This window comes from Boleophthalmus pectinirostris, unplaced genomic scaffold, assembly GCF_026225935.1.
Source record: "Boleophthalmus pectinirostris isolate CB_2022bp ecotype Guang Dong unplaced genomic scaffold, ASM2622593v1 HiC_scaffold_5, whole genome shotgun sequence".
NCBI lineage: Eukaryota > Metazoa > Chordata > Actinopteri > Gobiiformes > Gobiidae > Boleophthalmus > Boleophthalmus pectinirostris.
In genome coordinates this window covers 4,682,440-4,707,200 of record NW_026571404.1, presented here as the reverse complement: position 1 = coordinate 4,707,200, position 24,761 = coordinate 4,682,440, and the positions used below count along the sequence as shown (strand labels likewise).

At 39.0% G+C, this 24,761-nt stretch overlaps 2 protein-coding genes and 1 long non-coding RNA gene across 3 annotated transcripts in view; all 3 read right to left on the bottom strand.

Annotated features, from left to right (window-relative positions):
• The window catches only part of LOC129411598 (radial spoke head protein 4 homolog A-like), an 11,994-nt gene extending 8,290 nt beyond the window's left edge, over positions 1-3,704 (bottom strand). The window contains exons 1-3 of the mRNA XM_055162930.1: positions 3,700-3,704; positions 3,403-3,625; positions 1,350-1,628 (exon numbers count right to left, since the gene is read on the bottom strand). Coding sequence (XP_055018905.1) covers positions 1,350-1,628; positions 3,403-3,625; positions 3,700-3,704 — 507 coding nt within the window. The remainder of the gene's footprint in view (positions 1-1,349; positions 1,629-3,402; positions 3,626-3,699) is intronic.
• A 995-nt stretch (positions 3,705-4,699) lies between these two features.
• Positions 4,700-24,761, bottom strand: part of ttl (tubulin tyrosine ligase) — a 32,157-nt gene continuing 12,095 nt past the window's right edge. Inside the window, exons 7-8 of the mRNA XM_020933964.2 lie at positions 21,793-21,990; positions 4,700-4,808 (exon numbers count right to left, since the gene is read on the bottom strand). Of these exons, the coding sequence (XP_020789623.2) occupies positions 4,790-4,808; positions 21,793-21,990 (217 nt within the window). The 3' untranslated portion in view covers positions 4,700-4,789. The remainder of the gene's footprint in view (positions 4,809-21,792; positions 21,991-24,761) is intronic.
• Positions 8,626-14,454, bottom strand: LOC129411518 (uncharacterized). The gene is made up of 2 exons (XR_008633330.1): positions 9,636-14,454; positions 8,626-9,603 (listed from the first exon to the last, which is right to left on the bottom strand). It is a non-coding gene; the product is annotated as an uncharacterized LOC129411518 (long non-coding RNA).

Below are 24,761 nucleotides of genomic sequence, written 5' to 3'. Positions count from 1 at the left end.
TTATTAAAGCCAAATAAAATATCCAGCACAAATGATGTATGATAGGACACACATTCATCATTTGTATATTTTACTTTACACTCAGATTTAGTTTGCAGGACTGCAGTTTATCCTCCCACCTGCCGCTCCCGCAGTGTGCAGTCCCACTCCTGCCCAACATGAGCTTTCAAATGTGTCTTGTTCCTTACTGTTTTACGTTGAGCTTTACTTTGGATCGATTGCTTCTGCCTTTGCATCTTGTATCTGCAAAATGTCCTTCACTTTGAATTTCACACTCGAATCTGAAGGCTTGAAAATATTTGTGCTGAATATTTAAAAGGCGATTTTTTTTTCATGTACACATATAATTTCATTAACAGACATTCAGAATAAAAAAATAATAATTCAAACGTGTTTTTTCAGCGATAAGTGAGAAATTCAACGGCATTTAAAATTCAAAAGCTGATGAAACAAATGATCTTCCATAAATCCACTTCAAAATGTACTGAAGTAAAGTACAGATACTTCACATTTGTACTTAAGTAGTAGTAGTAGTAGTAGCTCTGTCAACTTATAAAAGAGAAAAAATTCATAGCAAACTCAGATCATTTTACTTGCTTTGGACCACTAAGGCTTTTTATTTGCTGAAACGTTACTTAAAATGTTTTAAAAAGCTTTTGGACATCGACCATCTGAGTGTGCTTTTGCATTTTTTCACTTTTATTTTGCTGTTCTTTGCATTTGAACCTCTAGAACACAGGTGTCAAACATGCGGCCCTCCAAGACCTTTAATGTGGCCCTCGGCTGATTTTCTACTAAAAATATTTTAATTATATTTTCTATTAAAATATTGTTAATTTTCTGTGGTGTTTATCACAGCAGCGTCTCCAGCGTCTCTGTACGTGGCCCCTCCCACCAGAGCAGCACAAATGAAGACTTGTCTCTTTCCAAACGCTCTTAAAGGACGATCGTTTTGACTGTTGACTGTGCAAAATGTCAAAAATGAGAAAGTGGAGCCGATTGCAGGATTTTCCAAGAAAAATTTACTTATTCCTATTTGCATACAAGTTAATGTTAAAACATTGTGTTGAAACTGCATCTAAGTTTCAGGTTGTTCATAATATTATAATATTTTGTAAAAGGAAGAGTTCATCAATTAAAACAAGATTTCTGTAATAGATTTGTGTTTCTCTGCAAAAATATTTGAACTTATTGCTATTTTTTGGGGTTTATATGCCATGAGTTTTCTGATCTGGCCCCTTTAGGATCAAAGTAGGTTGGATACGGCCCCCGGACCAAAATGAGTTTGACACCCCTGCTCTAGAAGAACTTTGGCGTGCTTGTTCTGTTTCATTTGAGCTCTGTCAGACCTCTGTATCTTCTTTCTCTTCATTGTCTCTCTCTTCAAATCCCTCCTCGGCGCTGTGCTCCTCGTCCTCCTCTCCCTCTCTGTACTCGGCCTCCGCAACGATGTAGCTGTTCTCCGTCCCCAGGATCTTCCCCCAGAATCGACAGCGGGGCAGAGCGTGCGTCTCCACCAGCTGCTTCAGGGACAGGAACACCCTCTGCAGCTCCTCGCGGCCCAGGCCCACGCCCAGCTGCTCCAGGTAAAAGCCCACCTCACTCAGGTTCGGCAGCGCGGGCTCCACCTACGCCGAGAAATTACACAAGAAAACAATTAAATAAAACTATAACACTAAACTCAGGCATGAAATAATAAGTCATTAGTGTGATTTTAATGGTTCGATATTAGACAAAACTGACTCTTGTGAGCTTTAAGTCATGTTTTAATGTTGTTTTCTCACCACAAACAGACCTGGAGTTGAGTTTTGTTTCATTTACACGTTTGAATAACTCCTTATTGTTAGTCTGTCTACATCTCCACAGCTCAAAATGCTCTGTTCAACCTTGTGATGTCATGTAGTGGTAGTTTTCAAGCTACTTCTACCTTTAGTTCAGTAGAGATCAGCAATTCCAGGGCTGAAATTATCCAAATGATTCTAATGAAGGTGTGTGGAGTTTAAAAACACAGTGGAGCACTTCATGTATTACCACATGAAATCACAAGGAGGAAAAGAGTGTTTTTGTTTTTTTTATTTGAGGGAAAAACTCAGCCTAAATCTGCAGTCTTGAGAGCATTTTATAAAATGATTAGATTATCTTATCATAATTGTCATAGCATTTAATTCATTATTAATTAATAAGTAAGTAAGTCTTTATTTATATAGTGCTTTTCACAGACATTTGTCACAAAGACGCTTTACAGAGCATTTATAGATTCATTATTCTTTTCTCTCCAGACCCGGTGATGGTAAAGTACTATTGTAGCCACAGCTGCCCTGGGGCAGACTGACGGAAACGAGGCTGCCAATCTGCACCATCGGTCCCTCCGACCAACACACACACACACACACACCACTTTCATACAAGGCAATGTGGAGGAAGTGTCTAATCTAAGGACACAACAACAGTTTTGTGACTGGCGCCTCCTGTGGCTCCTGATTTTCCCAGTGTCTCCCAGTACAGACCAGGCCCGGACCTGCTGAGCTCCTGAGATCTGATGGGATCAGGCTTTGACAAGCCGATATGACCACAAAAATAATCACTGCATTTATACAGCGCCTTTCAAGAAACCCAAAGCACTTCACAGTTCATTATTTATTCACTCAACACTCAGTGGTCATAAACTACTACTATAGCCACAGCTGCCCTGGGGTAGACTGATGGAAGCGAGGCTGTCAGTCTGCACCATCGGCCCCTCCGACCAACACACACACACACACACACACACACACACACACACACACACACACACACACACACACACACACACACACACACACCACTTTTATACTTGGCAATGTGGAGGAAGTGTCTAATCTAAGGACACAACAACTGTTTTTGCCACTAGTCCAGTGTGGTTCATTTGGTCTTCTGATATTTTATGTTATTAGATTCTTTTTACAGACCAAGAATTTGTTTTTCAGACCCGACAGTTTCGACTGCCTCCACCTGTAGGAAAACAGCGCCAAAACCTTTTTAAATCGTCTGACCGGACACGTCACAGCAACATCACGTGACCCTGAGGAAGACCACAGGGAGCAGTCCAAACTGTCAGGTATGAACAACAAACTCTTGGTCTGTAAAAAGTACCTAATAACATAAGTTTTTGCCACTGGCGCCTCCTGTGGCTCCTGATTTTCCCAGTGTCTCCCATCCAAGTACAAACCAGAACCGGCCTCTGAGCTCCTGAGATCTGACAGGATCAGACTTTGATAAGCCAATATGACCACATTTAGAGAGGCACCTGAGGCTTCAGTAGTTAGAAAGTTTCTGATGTATCTTTGGTATCCATGTTAACATTGATTGTGTTTAACTTTTAATGCACTAAAACATAAATTCCCGTGTCTGGGCCGTGTTTACCAGCTCGTCCTCCTGCTCGTGCTCCTCTTGGCGGTCGAACAGCGCTCTCTGTTGCTCGGCGAGTGTCTCCGCGGGGCTCTGTCCTCTCAGGTCCCTCAGGGTGCTCTGTTTGTCCACGTACCGAGAGCGCTTCACGTCTCTGCTGATGTCCTCCAGCACGTCCACCGCATCCAGGGGGCGCTCATCCAGGATCTTCACCAGCACCTCGGTCAAGTGATCATACCTGCAGGACCGGAAGACAGAAGAAGAGAAAATGTTTTAGAGATTTATCTTTTTATGAAGCTTTTAGTTATTTACTTCATTTTTATTTTGTCGGGCATAAAATTAAGAACAGTTGTTTAATGTCAGACAACTTCTACTAATTCTTACAAGTCAAGGCACGAATTTTGCAGTAAAAAAGTAAAGCGAAGTAAAAAAATCCTGGAAAAAAACTATATCTAGTTAAATTAAAATAACTTAAATTTAGAACATTTAACTTTATTTGAGTCAATTCGTCTTGACAAGTAAAATTATCGACCAATGGAATAAGTGTGTTTTTCTTAATTCAAGCAACATTAGATTTTATTTCTTGTTCTTAAGCTCAAAAAGTTGTTGTTTTTCTTATTGTAAGTGCAGCAAGATGTATTTTCATATTTTAAGTACAAAAACTCTTGTTCCACTGGCAAATCATTTTACTTGTCAAGTGAAATTTACTCAAATCATGATAAAAGTTTCTTAAAACTTTAAGTCTTGTCTTAAAACCCATTTTTACTCTTTGGCTTTTAACACGGCCTGACTTGTGTGGTCCTTTGTGTTTTTTTTATTTAGTTTTATTTTATTCTAATTAGATTTTCATAATTTTATATAGTTTTAACCAATTTATCCAATGAAATCCACTTTATTTATATCACATATTTCACAAACAGTTTCAAAGTGCTGCACAAATACATAATAATATCACGATAAAATAAATGCTCAGATTTAATCATACTGGTCCTAAAAAATAAATAAATAAAACCAGTAAAATAATATAAGAGCAAAACCATAGAATACGAATGTTTTTTTTTATTTTTTTTTATTTTTATTGCTTTTTTTAAAATGTATTTATTTTATTTATTTATTAGGATGTACTCTTTACTGTTTTAATTTCTCTGTCATGTTTGTAAAATGTGCTACATAAATATTGTGGATTGGAGTTAATGCACGAATCTGCGTTACGTTTCTAAAGAATGAACCATAGATCTACTAAAATAATGAACTAGTTTAGTAAACTTAGGATTAATTAGATAAAAAAAAAGGGTGAGATGTTGGTGCTCACAGGTTGGTGTTGGTCTTGGTGCTGGGCTTGAGGAGAAAAGCTTTGAGCGCCGCGGCTGAAGCGTGACTCTCCGCGCCGTGCTGCTCCGACTCATCCGCAGACATGCTCCCTGTGACGAAAAAACAATAATATCTTCATAAAAAATTGTCTTTTTTTAATCTTATTTTCTCTCTTCTGTTTGTTGTTAAAGTTGAATTCGTGTAAAAACGCCGGAAACGCAGGAGGAAACAAACTCCGAGCGTTGCTATGGTGACGGCTACAGCAACGTGCGTGCGTGATGACGTAAGACGCAAGAAAGGCACGTGTTTTCTAAACGCTACTAAACTGACTACTACTGCTAGTGCTACTACTACTACTACTACTACTACTAGCTACTACTACTACTACTACTACTACTACTACTACTACTACTACTACTACTACTACTGCTACTACTACTACTACTACTACTACTACTACTACTACTACTACTACTACTACTACTGCTACTACTACTACTGCTACTACTACTACTACTACTACTACTGCTACTACTACTACTACTACTACTGCTACTACTACTACTACTACTACTACTACTACTACTACTACTACTACTACTACTACTACTACTACAACTAACTAATAATAATAATAATATAATAATACTATAATAATAATAATAATGATAATATCATAGTTTTACGTAGAACTGTCGATTCATGGTGTTCCCCAGTTTCCAGGATCCTTCCTGCACAGATCACTCTGTATCTGTGTCTCTCCTCCAGAGCCGAGTGTCCTGCTCACAGCTCCTGGGAGGGCATCTGGAACAGTCTCCGGAGGGAGCGACTGCACCGTGTCACGTGACCAGAACAAACGCAATAAAACCCAGAGTTTTAATAAACATCAATGCTTCTAGAAATATAAAGTGTTCAGATGTTTTCACGTGTCACAGGTGTTAAAACATGTGAAAAATAAAGGCTGAGTGAAGCTTCTGTTATTGAGTTGTTTAGGCTGATCAGGAGTCTCCACTTTTTCTTGAGCTTTTTTTACCAAACAAAAATGCCTTATTTTAGTGCTCGCATGAAATTTAGAACATTTAAACCCCACATTGAGCTTCAGATGGAGAACAGCTAGACGCCTATAACCCACAAACCGTTATCTATTTAGTTAGGCATCAAAATTATACATTTACAAAGGCAAAAAATCCAATTTTAGTTCTTGAGCACAATTCCGAAATCCCTTGGAGAGCTACTTGGAAAAGGGTGGAGATTTACTGTTGGCTCCTGAGCTACAGGTTGGAGACCCCTTGGCTAAAGAAATAAATGCACAGGCTGAAACATTTTCGGATAATAAGCAAATTTTATTTCCATTCTCCTTCTTTAAGAGATTTTGCTGCAATTGTCCTGATGATAGAGCTTTGTCCCTGAATTTATTCAATCTGATAATAGTGTTGCTTATTTGCAGCAGTGTGGCTAAAACAGCTAAATATTTACTTCTTTTTATTGTGTAATGAGTTTTATTTTATTAAAATGTATTTTACTGCTTAAAGGTTGTATGGAGGATTTTTTGGGTTTTTTTTTTGTTTCAAATGGTCAGTGATAGATTATAGAGATGCAGTCGCCTTGTAATTATGATGACCAAAAAAAGAGAATAAAAATTCATCAACTCTGGACGTGGTGGGGCTAAACATTTGCCAATAGATAACGACACTGCCTCGTTATCTGTGAGCTGACAGGCTGTCAATCAAACTCCCTACGTTTCTAGTGTAACTGACTTGCCTGCGCCGCCGTTACGTGGTTTACGTACGACTGTCACACAGTCCACAGACGCACAGACGCTGTTTACTCCACCAACGCAACAGTTCTTAGCGGCTTTTTTTGACCTATATCTTCCTCGCAGTTTGCACAAAGTTTGTTGCAATGGCGACAAGAATCTACGAGCAGTTCGCCCCAAAACAAAGTCCGTTTTTGAGGTCGCTGAAAGAAGAAGACAAGGGGAAAAGCAGCGAAGCCAAACTAAGGTGATTCTTGAAGATTCATTCCAGCGATGGCGCGACTGAAGCAGACGAAGGGTCTAAAGACTGAAGCACTGGTCCACAAATTACTCCTGGACAGGAAACTTCTGCTTATTATGAAAACGTACTTTATTTCCAAGAGCTAGACAAACGTTTTTCAGGACACGAAAGCGATATCCTATGTCTGAAAACGTCATTTTCAAGGCAAAGAAAGAGTCCGCTTGCTGCTGCGTGTTGTAGCTAGTTCATTCGCACGGAATCTCTGCGCACCTTCTCTGCACCGCTCTTCTCCCTGCTCCTCACGGAATCTCCACGCACCGCTCCCCTCCCCTCCCCTCTCCCTCCTCTCTCTCTCTCCCCTCTCTCTCCTCTCTCTCCCTCTCCTCTCCTCTCTCCTCTCTCTCTCTCTCTCTCTCTCCTCCTCTCTCCTCTCTCCTCCTCTCCTCTCTCTCCTCTCCTCTCTCCCTCTCTCCTCTCTCCTCTCCTCTCTCTCTCCCTCTCTCTCCTCTCCTCCTCCCCTCTCCTCTCCTCTCCTCTCTCTCTCTCTCTCCCTCTCCTCTCCTCTCCTCTCCTCTCCTCTCCTCTCTCTCTCTCTCTCTCCCTCCTCTCTCCTCTCCCCTCTCTCTCCCTCCCTCTCCCTCTCCTCTCTCCTCTCTCTCTCTCTCTCTCTCTCTCTCCTCTCCTCACTCTCCGCTCCGTTCTTCTTCCTGCTTCTCACTTCTCGTCCGCGCACGAAATACCCCCTCCCCCCGCTCCTCACTTCTCCGTCTTGTCTAACCAACACTGTAGTTAGTTGTTTACAAGTCATGTACAGCACCGGCTGTAAACAAACCTGTTTGTGGCGTAAAGATGAGGCGGGAGGAGGTGTTTCTACGTAGGAGCTGTCGGGGAGGGGGGGTGGTTTCACGCATGCGCAACATTTGAAAAAGGACAAACAGTCGCTGGATTTCTCGTTCCTTGGAAAATCCTCTATACAACCTTTAAATAAAGTTTGACAGAGTGAAGTTGTGGTGCACTGGGCGACAGGGGCTCAGTTGGTAGAGCGTTTGTCCACTGATCTCTCACGACATAAGCGTCACAGGTTGAGCGGTCAGATCCACTGACCCACAGGTTGGCTGGTGTGATTCCAGCTCCCACAGATGAATTGTCGTTGTGTCCTTGGGCAAGACACTTAAACCACCTCACCCAGTGTCTGTGCACTCTGGTTTGTGTGGATGGTTCCTTCCTTATTGTAAAGCTCTTTGAGTGTCTTGAAAGTGGAAAAGCGTATAAAGGTGTATAAAAACGTAAATTTCAAGTGCTCCGAGATGACCAAGGATCCACAGGTGCATGCTGGGTAAAAGAGCCAAACGGTGGAGTGGAGTGTGAAGGCCGTGAGGACTTTGGGGGAATTGGAACAACACTTTGCAAAGCTCTGATGACGCAGACCCTGACAGTTGGCAAACACCTGGTATGTACGCAAATGTAACAAAATTAAAGCCAAATATTTCCATTTCAAGATGACCACATTTTAAAATAATAACATGGTTGTGAAATTAAATGTGAGGTTTTCTCAGACGGCAGCAGAAGGCAGTTTTGTGAAGTACAGATGTAATATTCTGAAGACATTTCACCAAAAAAAAAAGATAAGATTGTGTTTTAAACTGTTAATTGGTATGACAACATTACACATTTTTCATAATTTTTAAACCTGTGCATTGATTGTAGATGTTTATAAGAAATATTCATGGAAATTACAATGTGATTCTAACTAACTAGGCCACAACAAATTAAATAAAGTCAACTTCCATGAGCTCAAAAAACAAAAACAAAAATACCACTGTAAAATGTAAGGATATGTTTAAATCACACATCATGTTTAAATATTATTATAAGCCGTTTATGAGCTGCAATGTATTTCAGAATTCACCAGGACAACACACACGAGTCATAACGTAGGCATCTTTTTATTTTTATTTCCATAATATCGTTTCTGAAAAGGCAAAGGTTCATGCAAGATTTAACAAAAACACAGCACACGGAGTTAATGCCTCAAATACAGATGTACAGAGAGACAGCAGGATCCATATCTTTGGTTGAAATGACTAAATGCTTCAACAAAAATACCAAAAACGGCACAATATGTAAATTTAAGACAACAGAGATAGTAAAAAAGCGGTTAAATAATGAATAAATTGCGTTAAATAAAGGTGCTGGAGGTGTATTGCTCAAGTCTGGTCTCATATAGTTTCCTCTAAGGCACCTTTCCCTTTGGAGATAATTCCCTACAGTTTTAACTTTTTAATACTGATTCAGGTTCATTTGGACGTTTTTAAACTCCACTGCACGACACAAGTAACAAATCTAAACTTACAATCGGCCTTTAAACATTCCCCAACGTCTGGAAGGATTTAGTAGAGACGGAGATAAAGAATCAGTGTGTCGTTCGTTCATCCCTTTTTCAAAATAAAATCAAGAATAAGAAATTGAAAAAATAACCGTTTTCTTCATTATTTGTCTCCAAAATCAAAATAAAAAAATGGATAATGATTTGTTTTTTCAGTTGTTGGATAACTGCGATGCCGGACTGAACCAGGACTAAAACAGGACTAAAACAGGACTGAACCAGGACTAAAACAGGACTAAACCAGGACTAAAACAGGACTAAAACAGGACTAAAGCAGGACTGAAACAGGACTAAAACAGGACTAAACCGATCTCAGTTCTGGTCTGGTTCCGATCCTGATCAGTCCTGATTACCCGACAGTTTACGCAGACGCATCTCCGGGCCCGTCCCGACACTTAGTACTGGTTTAGTCCCGATTTAGTCCCAATTTAGTCCCGTTTTAGTCCTCTTTTAGTCCCGGTTTAATCCAGGTTTAGACCTGATTTAGACCTGGTTTAGTCCTGGTTTAGTCCTGGTTTAGTCCTGGTTTAGTCCTGGTTTAGACCTGTTTAGACCTGGTTTAGACCTGTTTTAGACCTGTTTTAGACCTGGTTTAGACCTGGTTTAGACCTGGTTTAGTCCTGGTTTAGTCCTGGTTTAGTCCTGTTTTAGACCTGATTTAGACCTATTTTAGTCCTGGTTTAGTCCTGATTTAGTCCTGTTTTAGTCCTGATTTAGTTCTGGTTTAGTCCTGATTTAGACCTGTTTTAGTCCCGGTTTAGTCCCGGTTTAGTCTTGGTTCAGTCAGTATGCGGCACAAACGTCCGGCATCGCAGTTTAAGTCATGAAAACAGAAAATGACCTTTATCCGTTTTTTTTCCCATTATTCATTTAAACACAAAACTGAAAAAAAAACGAATCATTATCTGTTTTTTCATTTTGGTTTTGGAGACAAATAACGAAGAAAATAGTTGTTTTTTCATTTTCTTATTTTTGGTTTTATTTGAAAAACGAATGAACGAACGATACCCGAGTGCTCAGGTTCTAAACTCGGGTTCCCAGACGCTGCTCTGCGCTCGCCCACTGCTCTGACAGGTTTAAAGGTTCTATATTTCGCAGCATTGACTCTTGTGAGCTTTAAGCCGTGTTAGAATGTTGGTACCTCCTCAAACACAGACCTGGAGTTGTGTTTTGTTTCATTCACACACGTTTGAATAATCCTGTCGGTCAACATCTCCAAAGCTCAAGATTCTCTATTAAGCCAAAGATGTTCACTTTGTCTTCTTATGTACTTTAACTTCTTGGGTTCTTATCACCGGGTCATTGGATCGGAAAACAACAAGTTCAGACGCTGGATCAGGGAGGACGTTGAAATCAGGAAACGAGGCTCGAACAGCATTAACCGTGATGACGGAACGTTCCTCATTTCAGGACTTGTGGTCAGTCTGAGCGACCTGCAGGTCCATCAGGTCTGACCACGCCTAAAGGAAGTAACAACAGCTGATATACAACACGTCACCACCAACACCGGTGACAGTTCTGAAGATGCAGCAGCCGAAACATGTCAACAAGGTAAATACACTTTACTGCATTGTTTTTAAAAAGAACCCAAGAAGCTCAAGATTCTCTATTAAGCCAAAGATGTTCACTTTGTCTTCTTATGTACTTTAACTTCTTGGGTTTTTATCACCGGGTCATTGGATCGGAAAACCTCAAGTTCAGACGCTGGATCAGGGAGGACGGTGAAATCAGGAAACGAGGCACGGACGCTCGAACAGCATTAACCGCGATGACGGAACGTTCCTCATTTCGGAAGGTGTGGTCAGTCTGAGCGACCTTCAGGTCCATCAGGTCTGACCACGTCTACAGGAAGTAACAACATCGATATACGACAACACCGGGGACGGTTCTGAAGATGCAGCAGCCGAAACATGTCAACACTTTACTGCATTGTTTTTAAAAAGAACCCAAGAAGTTCAAGATTCTCTGTTCCACCTTGAGATGTCATGAAGCGGTTGTTTTTAAGTTAACACCTTCTTTTACCATTAGTCAGGGGTCTCCAACCTGGAGCTCTCCACCTCCTTCCAAGTAGTTCGCCAAAGGATTTCGGAATAGGCTCTATTCTCGTTACGTTACAAACCGGGAAGACGTTTGGAAACATGACTGCAACTTCCTTTGGGCTCCGTTTGTGGAAATAAGTCTGACAAAATCTAGTAAAAATGAGAAAATGTCCCAGTTTTTTTCCATCTCCATGTCATCGTAGCGTTTCGTTATGTTTGGCGGATCAACGATTACAACCAGACCTCAGTTTTCATCATTTCCAACTCCGAGTGCACTGGTACATGCGATTAGAAGAGACGAGGCGCCAAATTCCAGATGATTCCAAACAGCACGTACATCTGCAGTCTTTGTTTTACCGCTGATCACATTTACTTCAGCGGGTTTGATCACGGTCGAGTGTCGGGAACTAGGGATGGGCATTCGATGAAATTTTCTTAATCGATCGTCGGAAGAATTAACGATCGATTATCGATTAATCATTAACGTTTTTATATTAAAATGATCATCATTATTATTACTATTTGCACTAATAATCTGCATAAATAAATTCAACTTTACGTCATATAAACCGTAACGACTCTAGAGCCACATCAGCCTGTTTGACATTATAATGTGTTTAATTCAGTTTTGTTCAAATCTCACAGAAACAAAACTTAAAACCACATCGCTAATTTGCATAAACTAATCGAAGATAAAACTCCAGCTCTTGTGTCGCTGATGTGGTTCAATTTCTGTTGGATTAAAAGACATGACTCAGGTGAATACAGGTTAGTGTGACCAGATTTGTGTTTGTCAAAACCAGGACAGCGTACGGGGGGAGGGGGGCGGGGCCTCGTCATCCACATTGAGCGACTCTCACCTGGTAAAACTTTTTCCCACTGGACACAGAAACATATGTGCTGCTTTATACACTGTGCACATGGACTCACACTTGTCCCCAACGCAACGGAAAGTGTGGAATTTCTTGTACAAATCATCGTTAAATCCACATTTGTGCTTCGGTTCGTTACAGACTGACCCACTGTTTGTGTCTCGAGACACATGTACACACCTGTTTGGTCACGCTACACACAGTAACCCACATTCGGTTTGTCGATTAAAATGAACGTAATCGATGAAATTCTTAATGATCAATTATCGATTAATCGACTAATCATGCCCATCCCTATCGGGAACTACACCGGAAGTTTTCATCGCATGTTTCCAAACGTCTTCCTGGTTTGTGACATAAGCGTGAACAGAGCCTATTAACCAAACTTTTGATATTCTGCACGTTGGTATAATTACATGTTTATTTTCATTATAAGTGTATAATTTCGAAGCCCAACTTTATGCACAAATAAATGGAAAATTAAAAACTGGGACTAAGTCGTGGGCCAAACTAAATATTTATTGAAAATTTTATCTGCATGTTTTCTCTTCTTTCCAGATATGTAATGTATGTAATGTAACTTTTTCTTATTAAAATAAATGTTTGATAATAGTTTTGCTTAAACATTGAATCCAGAACAAGCAGAATATAAAATAACATTTTAAATCTCTATAGTCTCCAGCTCTAATACACGTTTGATATGATCTCGCGGGCCAAATATAATTATATCTCATGGCAAATTTTGCCCTTGGGCCTGAGTTTGACATGTCTGGTTTATGGTTTATAGGCGTCTAACTGAACCCAAAGACTCGCCCTCTTTCTTATTATCGTCTCATTTTCTTATGGACGCTAAAATGAGAAGCTCTCTGGCATTTTTGTTGTGTAAAAGGAGCTCACCGGAGGAAAAAGGTTGGCGAAACCTGCCTTTAGTTCAGTAGAGATGAGAAATTCCAGGCTAAAAATCATCCAAATGATTCTAGTGAAGGTGTGTGGACTTTAAAAACATGACATCACAAGTTTGAACAGAGTGTTTTCAGTTTGAGAGAAGAACTCAGTCTAAATATGTAGGATTCGTGTGTTAATAAAACATACGTGAATGAAACAAAACTCCAGGTCTGTTTGTGATGAGGAAACAACATTATAACAAAGACTTTAAACTTTAAACTCAGAGACTTTGAAGATGGTAAAATGCAGCGGTAAAGTAACATACAGGAAACTGAAAACGCACGAGTATTGTTTTTGTTTTTAAGACATTTTGATTAGAACCGTTCTCTCCTAATATCTCAAGTGTAGCCCCAGCGTTCGTACAACTAAACCTCGCGTCACCTTTCTGAACCACTTTCGCTTTTCCTTCACTCTTCGGAGCAACCTTAGAAACACTGTTTAAAAATATAAATAAATATAAAATTCATTAATGTTGTCCCTTAACTGTTCAGGAAGCATCGAGTGTGTTTACATGCGCTCGAGTGTCACGGTTCTGATCGAGTATCCTGGTTTTGTGAGCATCCGTGTAAACGCACGATCCTGGTTTCAGTCTCCTGGATCTTTCAATGTCCCGATGTTGAGAAACCAGGAGACTCTCACTGCGTTTTTCTCAGAGTATTCAGGGTTCTGTGGCCTGTAGACAGAGCTGTACTGAGCATGTGCGAATTCAAGTAACAGAAACAGTAGGAGTGGTTACTCTCCCAAATTGACTCAAACTCCTACCAGGACTTTTTAAGAAATAATATGTAATAAAAAATGGCGTTACTGGATCAAAACTTACAAACACAGACGCTCATCAGACCAGGAGGCTTGAATTTTTGTAGTGAAGAAAAAGGATGTCAGAGGCACTTTATCTGTGGTCACATCAACATGTTTTGACTACTAATGAGTCTTAAGTCGTTGAACATGACCACAAATAAATACACTGCAAACCAGAGTGCCTTTTTATACTAAACAATATAAAGCAGTCTGCTGTTTAATAGAGTCACATTTTAACACCAGGCTCACCTCTGTGGTGTTTGTGTTGACGCTGTGACACTGTGTCGTATTTTTCAGCTGTTAAAAACGACTTTTACTGAAGCTGTGTCAGAGCTCCACAGTCTCATGTTCTGACTTGAATGTACGTCTTCTTCTTTGTTAGATGAGACTCGTAACCGGGATGAGACTCGTAACCGGGATGAGACTCGTAACCGGGATGAGACTCGTAACCAGGCCACGATTCGTAACCGGGACGAGACTCACGACCGGTATGAGATTCGTTACCGGTATGAGACTCGTTACCTGGACCAGACTCACGACCGGGATACGACTCGTAACTGGGACGAGACTCACGACCGGGACAAGACTCATAACTCATAATTCGTAACCCGGATGAGACTCGTAACCGGGACACAACTCGTAACTGGGATGAGACTCGTGGCCAGGATACGACTCGTAACCGGGATGAGACTCACGACCGGGACAAGACTCATAACCGGGACAAAAAACTCATAACCAGGACGAGACTCATGACCGGGACGAGACTCATGACCGGGACGAGACTCGTACCCGGACGAGACTCGTACCCGGGACGAGACTCGTACCCGGGACGAGACTCGTAACCGGGACGAGACTCATGACCGGGACGAGACTCATGACCGGGACGAGACTCATGACCGGGACGAGACTCGTACCCGGGACGAGACTCGTACCCGGGACGAGACTCGTACCCGGGACGAGACGACTCATAACCGGGACGAGACTCATAACCGGGACACTTGTGCAGATGTAAACACACTCTATGCCTCACTTCAACTTGAGGTTTAACATAAAACAAATAATTTATAAAGTTATGACATGGCTAAGAAGACTTAACTACTTCCTGAAAATATTTGACAAAATGTACAAAGAGTTTGCACCATGTGGGCTACAATTTAGAGAAACAATTATGCAACAATTATTTTTATCAAACGAGAAAAACTGTAAAAATAGAACAGATCTGCGACATATCACAAAAACAGCCTTCAAATAAACAGATAGTTACAAAAACCCCATGAAATAACATTTCTCTTTTTATACAAAACCTCATGTAATAGACGGAAGTGTGCATGGCTTTGTGAAGTCGTGGGGTGAAGGGTCGGATTTTCTCTGCAGCCATTGGACATTTCTTTGGTAATATTTCAGAAAACAAAACAAACTGACTGTAAATAAATGAAAGTTGGTTTATTTATGAACCCTGTACTATGATGCTTGTAGTTAAGTAAGCACTGATGCGAAGTATACACATTTTGAATTTTTTTGCATGTTTTTACGTTTAGATTGGATAAAAAAATTGAGTTAAAGGTTGTAAGGAGGATTTTTTGTTTTGTTTCAAATTGTCAGTGAAAGTTTAAAATACCATTACAGAGATGCAGCAGCTTTGTAACCAAAAAAAAAAAGAATTAAAATCTACCTGACTGTACATGTAGTGAAGCCAGATAAACATCAGCCAATAGAAAACAAGGCTCCCTCATTATCTATTGGCTGTTAGGTGTCAAACTCCCTGTTTCTATTGTAATTGACTCGTCAGCGCGCGGGGATTTCGTGGTTTATGCAGTGGTTCTTAAGGGCTTTTTCAAACTGTAGCTTCCTCACATTTCGCACAAAGTTTGTTGCACAACATTTGGACTATTGCTGTATTTCTTTTCCCTTAAAAATCCCCTATACAACCTTTAAGTACCGGCAGTCCAACAATGTTAACAACAATTATAACAAATAATATCAAAATATCGTCTTGTTTCATTCTCTTATTTCCAAACTTGTGTCTTGTCAGTGAGTTTTAAGGTCTTGTCACTAACAGAAATCATCAAGCACATTTGGGAATTTACCTTTTGATAAAACTAGATTCCAGAATCTGAAAACCAGCAGTAGTCCCGGTGTAGAACAGTCATTTTTCACAATAACTTTCTCTTAATCTGGACCTGGTTTAGTAGTCAGACTGGCGCCACCTAGTGCCTCCGCTCAATTTAATTTCTCTCCAGCGACTCGGTCAGGAAACGGAATACACTAGACGGTTCGAAAAAAACCTGGAAGTGCTAGTTCGGGCACCGGCCAGTCAGCGAAGAGACAGACATTCTGTGTTGGCAATGATTCCCAAGATCGAGGATTTAAAGCCGGAACAAAGAGAATGTTTGGTGAATTTTATCAAAGCGAAAGACATTATTGTCCTTCTTCTTACAAGATTTGGGAAAAGCTTAATATACCAGTTAGTCACGTTAGTGGTGCATTACATATGTCACGACCAAACAGCAGCGATTGGTTAAATAACAAAACATAGTACAGTATTTTCCGGGCTCTTAAGCCTCAAACCCCATCAAAAAACGACCAAGCGGCCCACAATCCAGAGCGCCCCATACACGAATCCACTCGGGAGTCGCAGCACGACTTTAGTAAACTACAAAGCCGTAATCACCCGCAGAACACGCAAACACACACGGTGCAGACAGCGACCGCACGGCGAAAAACACCCACAGACACACTCATCACTCCACGCCGACGAGGAACGGAACGGAAGAACGAACCGAAAAAGCGACGAGTGCAATGTGCCACTTCTAGACACGACTGAACAACTGAGTCACTGCGAACACGCCGACAATCCGTTGGTCCCAGACACACCCTCCCTACACGCCACAACTGAACAAAGCCCAGAGTCACCGTGAACGAACAAACAAACAAAACCACTCACCCATCACACTGTTGGGTTTCCTTTAAAGTCCCACGCGGTTTATTTGTGAAAAAAGTTAGAAAATAGACACCTTATAATCCAGAGCGACTAATAGCCCGAAAAATACAGTACTTGCCTACCGTCGAGCGAAGGAATCCTAACGCCGTGAGGTCAAACAGTTTCTACGAAGTGAAACCGTCTGATGAATTAAACTACTGGTTTAATCCTTCAAAAAGAAAAATTGGAGGTTTAATGTGCCCACTTGAAATTAGGTTAAAAAAAAAAAAATTCTCTTTTCAATTTTAGCCACTTTCGCTTTAATTTTGTCACATTCGTTTGCCTTTTTTGCCTAATTTTCCTTGTAAAAACCTGCACAATCGGAAAGAAATCAGATTACTCACATCAGATGCAACTGTTGTATAAATTTCTGATAATCTGATAACTCCAGAAATCAGATAATGATCAGATTTCTAGTGTAAATGTATTATAGACCCAGTGTTATTAATAGTTTTGAGCCACATTTTCAATTATTCTGTTTGGGAACGGACCAATTATGTGTTATTTTACATTTTATTTGCTTGTCAGTCCATAAATGTCTTTCACGCTTCATAGTACAGGGTTTTTTCACTTAATTAATTTCATGGGGTCTTCCAACTATTGAAACACTTAACAATCTACTCTAGTTTCAATCAAAAAAACACACACATTTGTTTGTAATACTAGAACTTTTCATCAAAATACAAAAATCTGAATGAAGGGACGACTATTCAGGGGGAAAAGGTGCTTGTCTACCTTTGCATATTTAACTAGTACATGCCTTTACACAAACATGCTTTCTGTCCGTAATACTTTTATACTTATACTGCATCTGGACGAGTCTCTTATGGGCGACCGTTTTGGAAACCACCTGCGTTCGCTGTTTACATGTAGTGTCCATAAAAAGGGAGGAATGTTTGTTTCACTCGGTTCTTACGACAGGTTTGGTTCATTTTTACACTTTTGTTAAAATTTCAGATGGAGGACGGAAGCGAAATCCAATTGTGTACAGAAATATCTTAAAGAGGGGGTATTAACTGCTAACACAAAACATATTTAGATCACCATGTTAACTTTTATTGTTTTGAAAATGCTGTATTCAACTAAAACAATGTAATAGGATTAGGGGTGTGCAAAAATATCAAAAAATCAATATATCGTATCGTTTAATGTGATGATACAGTATTGATATCGTGGGCTGCTGTATCAATATATCGCCAAGAGTATTTTTTGGTATTATTTTACTATATTTTGTTACAGAGCTACAGATTTGTTGCTTGTTCAGAGGAAGGAACCTCGTTTATGCGACACATTCGACATTTTCACAGTTTTGAGGATTAAAATTGGTGTGTTTTATATTAATTATTAGTGCAAGAAGTAGTTTAACAAAGACTTTTAGGCTACGTTCAGACTGCAGCCTGAAGTGACCCAAATCCGATTTTTTGGCCCCTATGTGACCTGTATCTGATCTTTTAACCTAAAACCGATACATATCTGATCTTTCGACATGCGACTTCAGTCTGAACGGTCAGGTCACATTCATCCCACCTACACGTCAGGCTCAGAGTCGAGTCAACAGAGGGAAAGCGAGGTTAGCGAGTTTATTCATATTTGGGAGGATCGCTGTATTCAGGCCAAATTGGAGGAGTCATATTGGAACCGGGCAGTTTTTGAAATGTTTGCCAAAGAAATGTCCGAGCGCGGCTACAGACAGTCCTGGCTCCAATGTCAATGAAAAATAAAGAGCCTGCGAGCCAAATACAAGCAAGCACAAATACAAGTTAAAGACTCAAACAAATGAAGCGACCGTGGACGTGTAACCTGTCCATTTTACCAAGAAATGAACTGTATTTTGGGAGCGACTTCCGTAAACACTGAACACACTCGCTGTGTGTGACGTCGTCGTGTCCTCCAATGCTCATGTGGGACACTTTTGAGACGTTTAAAGTTCACACTGGAGACACATACAAGTCACATTTAATTGGAAATGTGAACGACCTCACAAAAACATCTGATTTCCCCAAAAAATCCGAATTGAGCATTAAACCCTGCAGTCTGAACATAGCCTTTAGCCTTTATTTTTTATTGGACTGTATTAAATCGATTTGAAATATATCGTATCTAATCAAAAGCTCACTGTACCAAAGTATGTATCGTATCGGCCACTTCTTTATGATACCCAGCCCTAATTAGAATGTTTAATAAATTTCAGTTAGATTTTTGCCACTCTTTGTCCATTTACTCTCCATACAAATGAAACTACTGCACATCGCATCAGGTTTGTGAAGTTGTAGTGCATTGTTTTGCATCATGTTTTTGTATATTTATGGAGAATTGTCGTCTTCGGATCGGAGTCTTGTACAAAATCTTACAGCTAAACGTGAAGAGAGTTCGATTAGTGCTCAGGAGAGATCGTTAAATTACTGAAACATGCATGAATGACTCTAAAATCTCACATTTTATAACATGTAGAATGCTCCAAAAAGTCGATTTTACTTAATACCCGCTCTTTAAGTGAATTATTTTTATTGGAAATTGAGCCAAGAAACCATTAGATTCTTAAAGTCTGGCAATCTTTTGTTAATAAACATAACTATTCTAGCTCAAAATTAACTTCTAACGTAGATTTTGACTCGTCCTCCACTTCTATTTTAATGTAGTGTTGTCACGATATTCTATAATCAATAGCGAATAAGGAACTGATTTGATATTAAACATTAAATAGTAGCACTTTATTTTATATTCCCATGTGTTCTTATATCTGTGTAGTCTGACTTTCGATACTTTTGACAACCCTAACGTGCACTTCAGAATAGATTTGCCTACTTTTTCAATACTCAAAACATACAATAACAAAGCAAAAAGTCAAAATATAAAAGTAGGAAAGGAATTAACTCTAAGATTATTGACCAAAAGACTGAATTGTTGTGGACTGGAGACACTGTCGATGGCTAATACAGTAGAACAGTGCAAATGCTCGTAGAACAGCAGGTCGACTGGCAGTCAGTTTAAGGGACAATGGCTGGAAATGTAAGGCACTACAGTCTCAAAAAAGAAGAAAAAAAAACGTATTTAGGGTTTTCAGTTTGGAAAGATACTGAGAGGACATGGGAGCCGCTTTTAAAATGCTTTAGAGTTTGGGATATTTGTCATTATGGGTCTTCAGTAGGTATTTTTTTTTTATTATTTCAGTTCATTTTGTTTATAAAATTTAACTATTTAGGTTTTGGTCTTTCTTTAGTCTCATTCAGAACAATTTTAGGTCTAAGTTTTGTTCACAAGTGACAAGTTTTGTTCTAAAACAGACCTAGTGACCAACAGTTCACTTCGAAAAATGTTTAAGTCCTATATTAATATTACAAGTGTATTTATGTTTCAGTCTACTTCTTCATACAGTCTATATTTACAATTGTATGGAATAAATTTTTAGTCAAATTGTTCAAAAAATGCTTTTAAAATATTAAGCAAAAAAGTATAAATCAAAATACCAATTAAAAAAATTCAACAAAAAAGTAAAATGAAATAAAATAAATCAATGTGCAATCAAATTATTTGTGTAATCGCGTAAAATCTGTCTTTATCTGTCGCTTTGGAAATATTTTGTTTGTTGTTGTGTCTGTCTCAGTTTTTTTTATGCCATTTTCTTTGGTTACAATTTCAGTCTTCTTATTTGCGCTCTGTGACTTTTTGTTTGCAGCTTTGGCATAAACTGTGACAGGTGGGCGGGATTTTCCATGGTGCATTCCCATTGGCTAATTTATGTTTGACGGACAGCCGAGTTTGGAGCTCCTGTTGCAGAAATTTCCTGTTGAAGTTTTGGCGGTTTGGCATTTGTCCAGTACTTACACTGTTTAGAATAACGTTGTTCCAAAAGAACCGCTCTGAGCACCAAAACTTCATCAGGAAACGTCCACAACAGCTTCCAGAGCTCCAAATTTCTTTGTCCGTCAAACATAAATGAGCCAATGGGAATGTGCCAATGAAAATCCCACCCTCCTGTCACGTTTGTGCCAAAACTGCAACCAAAAAGTCAGAGAGTGCAAATGAGAAGACTGGAATCAGAATAAAAAAACAAAACAAAAAAAACGGCATCAAACAAAACTAAGACGCAGAACAAAAATAAAGAGGCAAAGTCGGATATTTTAAACAATTCCACAAATAATTTAATTGCAATCTTTATATATTTATTTATTTTTCATTTTGTTTGATTTTTTTAATTGATATTTTGATTTATATTTTTTTGCTTGATGTTTTAAAAATATTCTTTGAACTACAGGACTCAACCTTAGCAAAAAATGTTTACCGAGTTTGGAGAAGCAAAATGTAATATACAGAATTTACACCGTCTTCTGAGTTGTTTGTGGATTTAACATTTTAGTTTAGTGAAAAAGTGTCTCAGCTGTAAACCATGTGGGAATTTTTATATATTTAGGTCCCTTAATGGTAACACTTTATAATAACTACACCTTATTTAGCCTTAATAAAGCATGAACAAAGACTTAATTAATAATGAACAAAGACTTAATTGATAATGATTAATGCTTAGTAAATGCTTAATTACTACCTTAATTAGCACTTAACTTGCCTGTGCTGTAAATAGTTACTCATAATTATTTCATAATTAATTACTCATGAACTAACCATTTGTGTGTGCATTTGTAAATGCATATTTAAATACAAATTTGAGCATTTATGAATGATTAGTAAGCTACGAGAGAATGATTTATTAATGATGCAATGATAACAGATGCCTGAATTAAGTCTTTTTGAGAGCTTTTCTAAAGTGAAGAGTAATTATCCTTTATTAAGCATTTACTAAGCATGAATCATTATTAATTAAGCCTTTGTTCATTATTTATTAAGTCTTTGTTCATGCTTTATTAAGGCTAAATAAAGTGTAGTTATTATAAAGTGTTACCCCCTTAATTTCCCCAAAAGCACTTTAAAAGGGGCAGTAAGGACAGAGTACATGAAGGAAAGCAGCTTCTAAGTATTTCTATTTCACTACAGTACTCGTGTGTTTGCTCTTTGTGTGTATTTTATGTGTGTGTTTTATATTTCTTTAGTGTGTTCCTGTCTGGTTTTGCCGTGTGCTTACAGACGAGTGAACGGCCCCACGTGCAGCGGCCCTCTGATCTTGGGGGAGGAGCATGCGTTTGTGGAGAGGTTAAAGGAGGTGGAGGAGGGAGAGGAGGAGTACGGGGAGGAAGAGCCGGAGTCTCCGCTGCTGTTCATGGTGAAGACCGGAGAGACGGCCACGTCCACGATGCCCTGACACAGCTCCGAGTACAGCTTCCTAAAGAGACACACAAACACAAAGACCAAAACAAGTCTACATCAGGACCAGAGGCGGAAAGTAACGAATTACATTTACTCACATTACTGTAATTGTAATTTTTTAAGTAGTTTTTGAAATAGGTAATTTTAATTTTATTCAAGTACTTATTGACCCAAGTATTTTACTTTATTACACTGGAATCCACCCCCGTTACTAAGTAAAATCAGATTGATAGAGAAAGTACAGTCATTGTATAGAACCGTTATTTCACCTCATATCAGCTTATATTTCTTATATCAGCAGCCAGTGTGCAATTTTAAATTTTGGCTTGATTTTCTTTCTTTTTTACTGCAGTGTGAGTTGAACCATATAATTCAGAATTTGTTGAATTGTTCACTTTTTTAATTTGTTAAATTTGTTATGCAAGTTCTATAAAGGGCTGTAAAAAGAAGGAAGAGCTCAGTCTTAGTGTTAGTGAGGCTCAATTGTCTTTAAAATGTACAAAGTTTGCAATGTATCAACTAAAAGTTTATTAAACTTGTGCTGGATTACATTTATGACTCATCTTTTTTACATCAAATAATGAAAAGTAATTAAGTAACTTTTACTCAAATTACATTTTAAATGAAGTGCTTTTTAACGTTTTACTCGAGTAGATTTCTAGGTGGTTACTTTTACTTGAGTTGGAATTAAGTAAAGTAAAGACTTAATTATAATTTTTCAGTACTTTTTCCACCTCTGATCAAGATTAAACATTATCACAAACCAGGACCAAATAGGAAAAGTGTGAACTCAGTCTTAATCTAATCAAGCACAAAAAAAAACAAAACATAAAAACCCATCATGACTGAATTACAGTTTTTGCTTCCTGATACATGGTGAAATTACTATGAAAATCTGTCTAATCTCTGGTCATAGTTGTGTAATAAACATTGCTTTATGGTTTCTATGTAAAAAAAAAAAAGAAAATATTTCACAACCAGCAATCCATTCAGAAAGTTCAGACAGGTCAGATCACACAGACCTTCACTCACCTGTCACTTGTTCACTTGATAATAATGTTTGTAATACTGATCTGGAATTGCACCTGTTGATATTTTTCGTGAAGAAGAGGGACTCTCAGCTCACAGAAGCCGACTGAAACACTTCTATGGATTCAACAGTGACGGTCCTCCCACCGGTACTAGAAGTTAATTTTTTTTCCATAGAGAAAATATACCGTATATTGAAAGTTTGAAAGTTTACTCATGCATAAAATTTTGTTTAAAATCTGTTTCTGATACATCATAAACTGCGAAGTTATTAAAGCATTTCACTGAAACTTGCATTTTAAATGTGCTTTTTGGACGACCACATTATAGATATTCGTTAGAGCACAGATTGACTGGCCTCCATGATGCATTTGAACTTTTAATATTTGATTTTTTAGAAAAGTCTATGGAGACATGTGTGAAGAATCCCTCAGTCGTCCAGGTAGAAATTCAATTTGTCAACTGGACAAAAATTTGCTTGGTCAGTTCTGGTCAGACACTGGTGGACACTTCCTTGTATTTGTCTGCAGGGAGGAGCTAACTACACTGAAACTACACTGAAACTACACTGAAACTACCACACACACTTGTTTACAGTTTCTGTTTGTTAATTAGGCCTATTGACCTGTACAGGGTGTGGGGTCTGATTAGCAGAACAATTCATGTCCATAATGGAGCTTCCACACCTCTGGACCTGACCTGACTACACCTGTTGTTGAGACCTGTTGTTCTCTTGTTTGTTTTGTTTTAGGTTTGAGGATGGAGTTGTAAATAGGAGATAGATGGTGTCTGAGTCCATTTCTGTTTAGAGAAGGATTCTCTTTCTCAACAAAAACAGCTTCTTTCACTCCCCTCTCAAACCAATTCTTTTCTCTGGCTAAAATCTGTACCTCGCTGTCCTCAAATGAGTGGCCCGTGGCTTTTAAGAGGAGATGTACAGCAGACTGAGTTCCACTGCTGCTCTCTATGGAGAACATGTGTAAAGAATCCCTCAGTCGTCCAGGTAGAATCCACGGCAAAGGAGAAATTCAATTTGTCAACTGGACAAACGTTTATTTAGGCCAAAAACTTTTTTCAGCTCATCCAAGCTGCTTCTTCAGTTCTGCTCAGACGCTGGTGGACACTTCCTTATATCTGTCTACAGGGAGGAGCTAACTACACTGAAACTACACTGAAACTCCTCTACTCTAACTGACCCTAGGCTGTTAGTTAAAGAGCGGCTTGGATGAGCTGCGAAACGTTTTTGCCCTAAATAAATGTTTGTTCAGTTGATAAATTGAATTTCTCATTTTCTATGGGAAAAATGAATGGAAAATGTACTTTCCGGACCCAGAGCGGCTTCAAAGTGGGCGGGACTGTTGAGCTCCATAATAAAACAACTGAGCTTTTGACTCCTCTCTTATTTAATGTCTCGCTCTCTCTTTTTAATTTTATGATGATTATTTATGTTTTGATTTGTTTGTATTGTGATTTTAATGTATTTCTTATTCTGTAAAGCACTTTAAATTACTTTGTGTACGAATTGTGTTGTACAAATAAACCTGCCTTGCCTTGCTTAAATTAAACTTTCCATTTCTTACTCTTATTGCCTTGTTAACCGTTATTAATAACATGAGTTCTCAGAAAATATATGTAGAAATGATTTGCTTTCTTCTCCCCAAAACTGTGCGGACTTGATGTGAACGAATGAGTGTGAGACAGACAAGATGGACTCTGTGTGTTCTGAAAACTTCACGAGAACGCCGCTTGTATTACTGG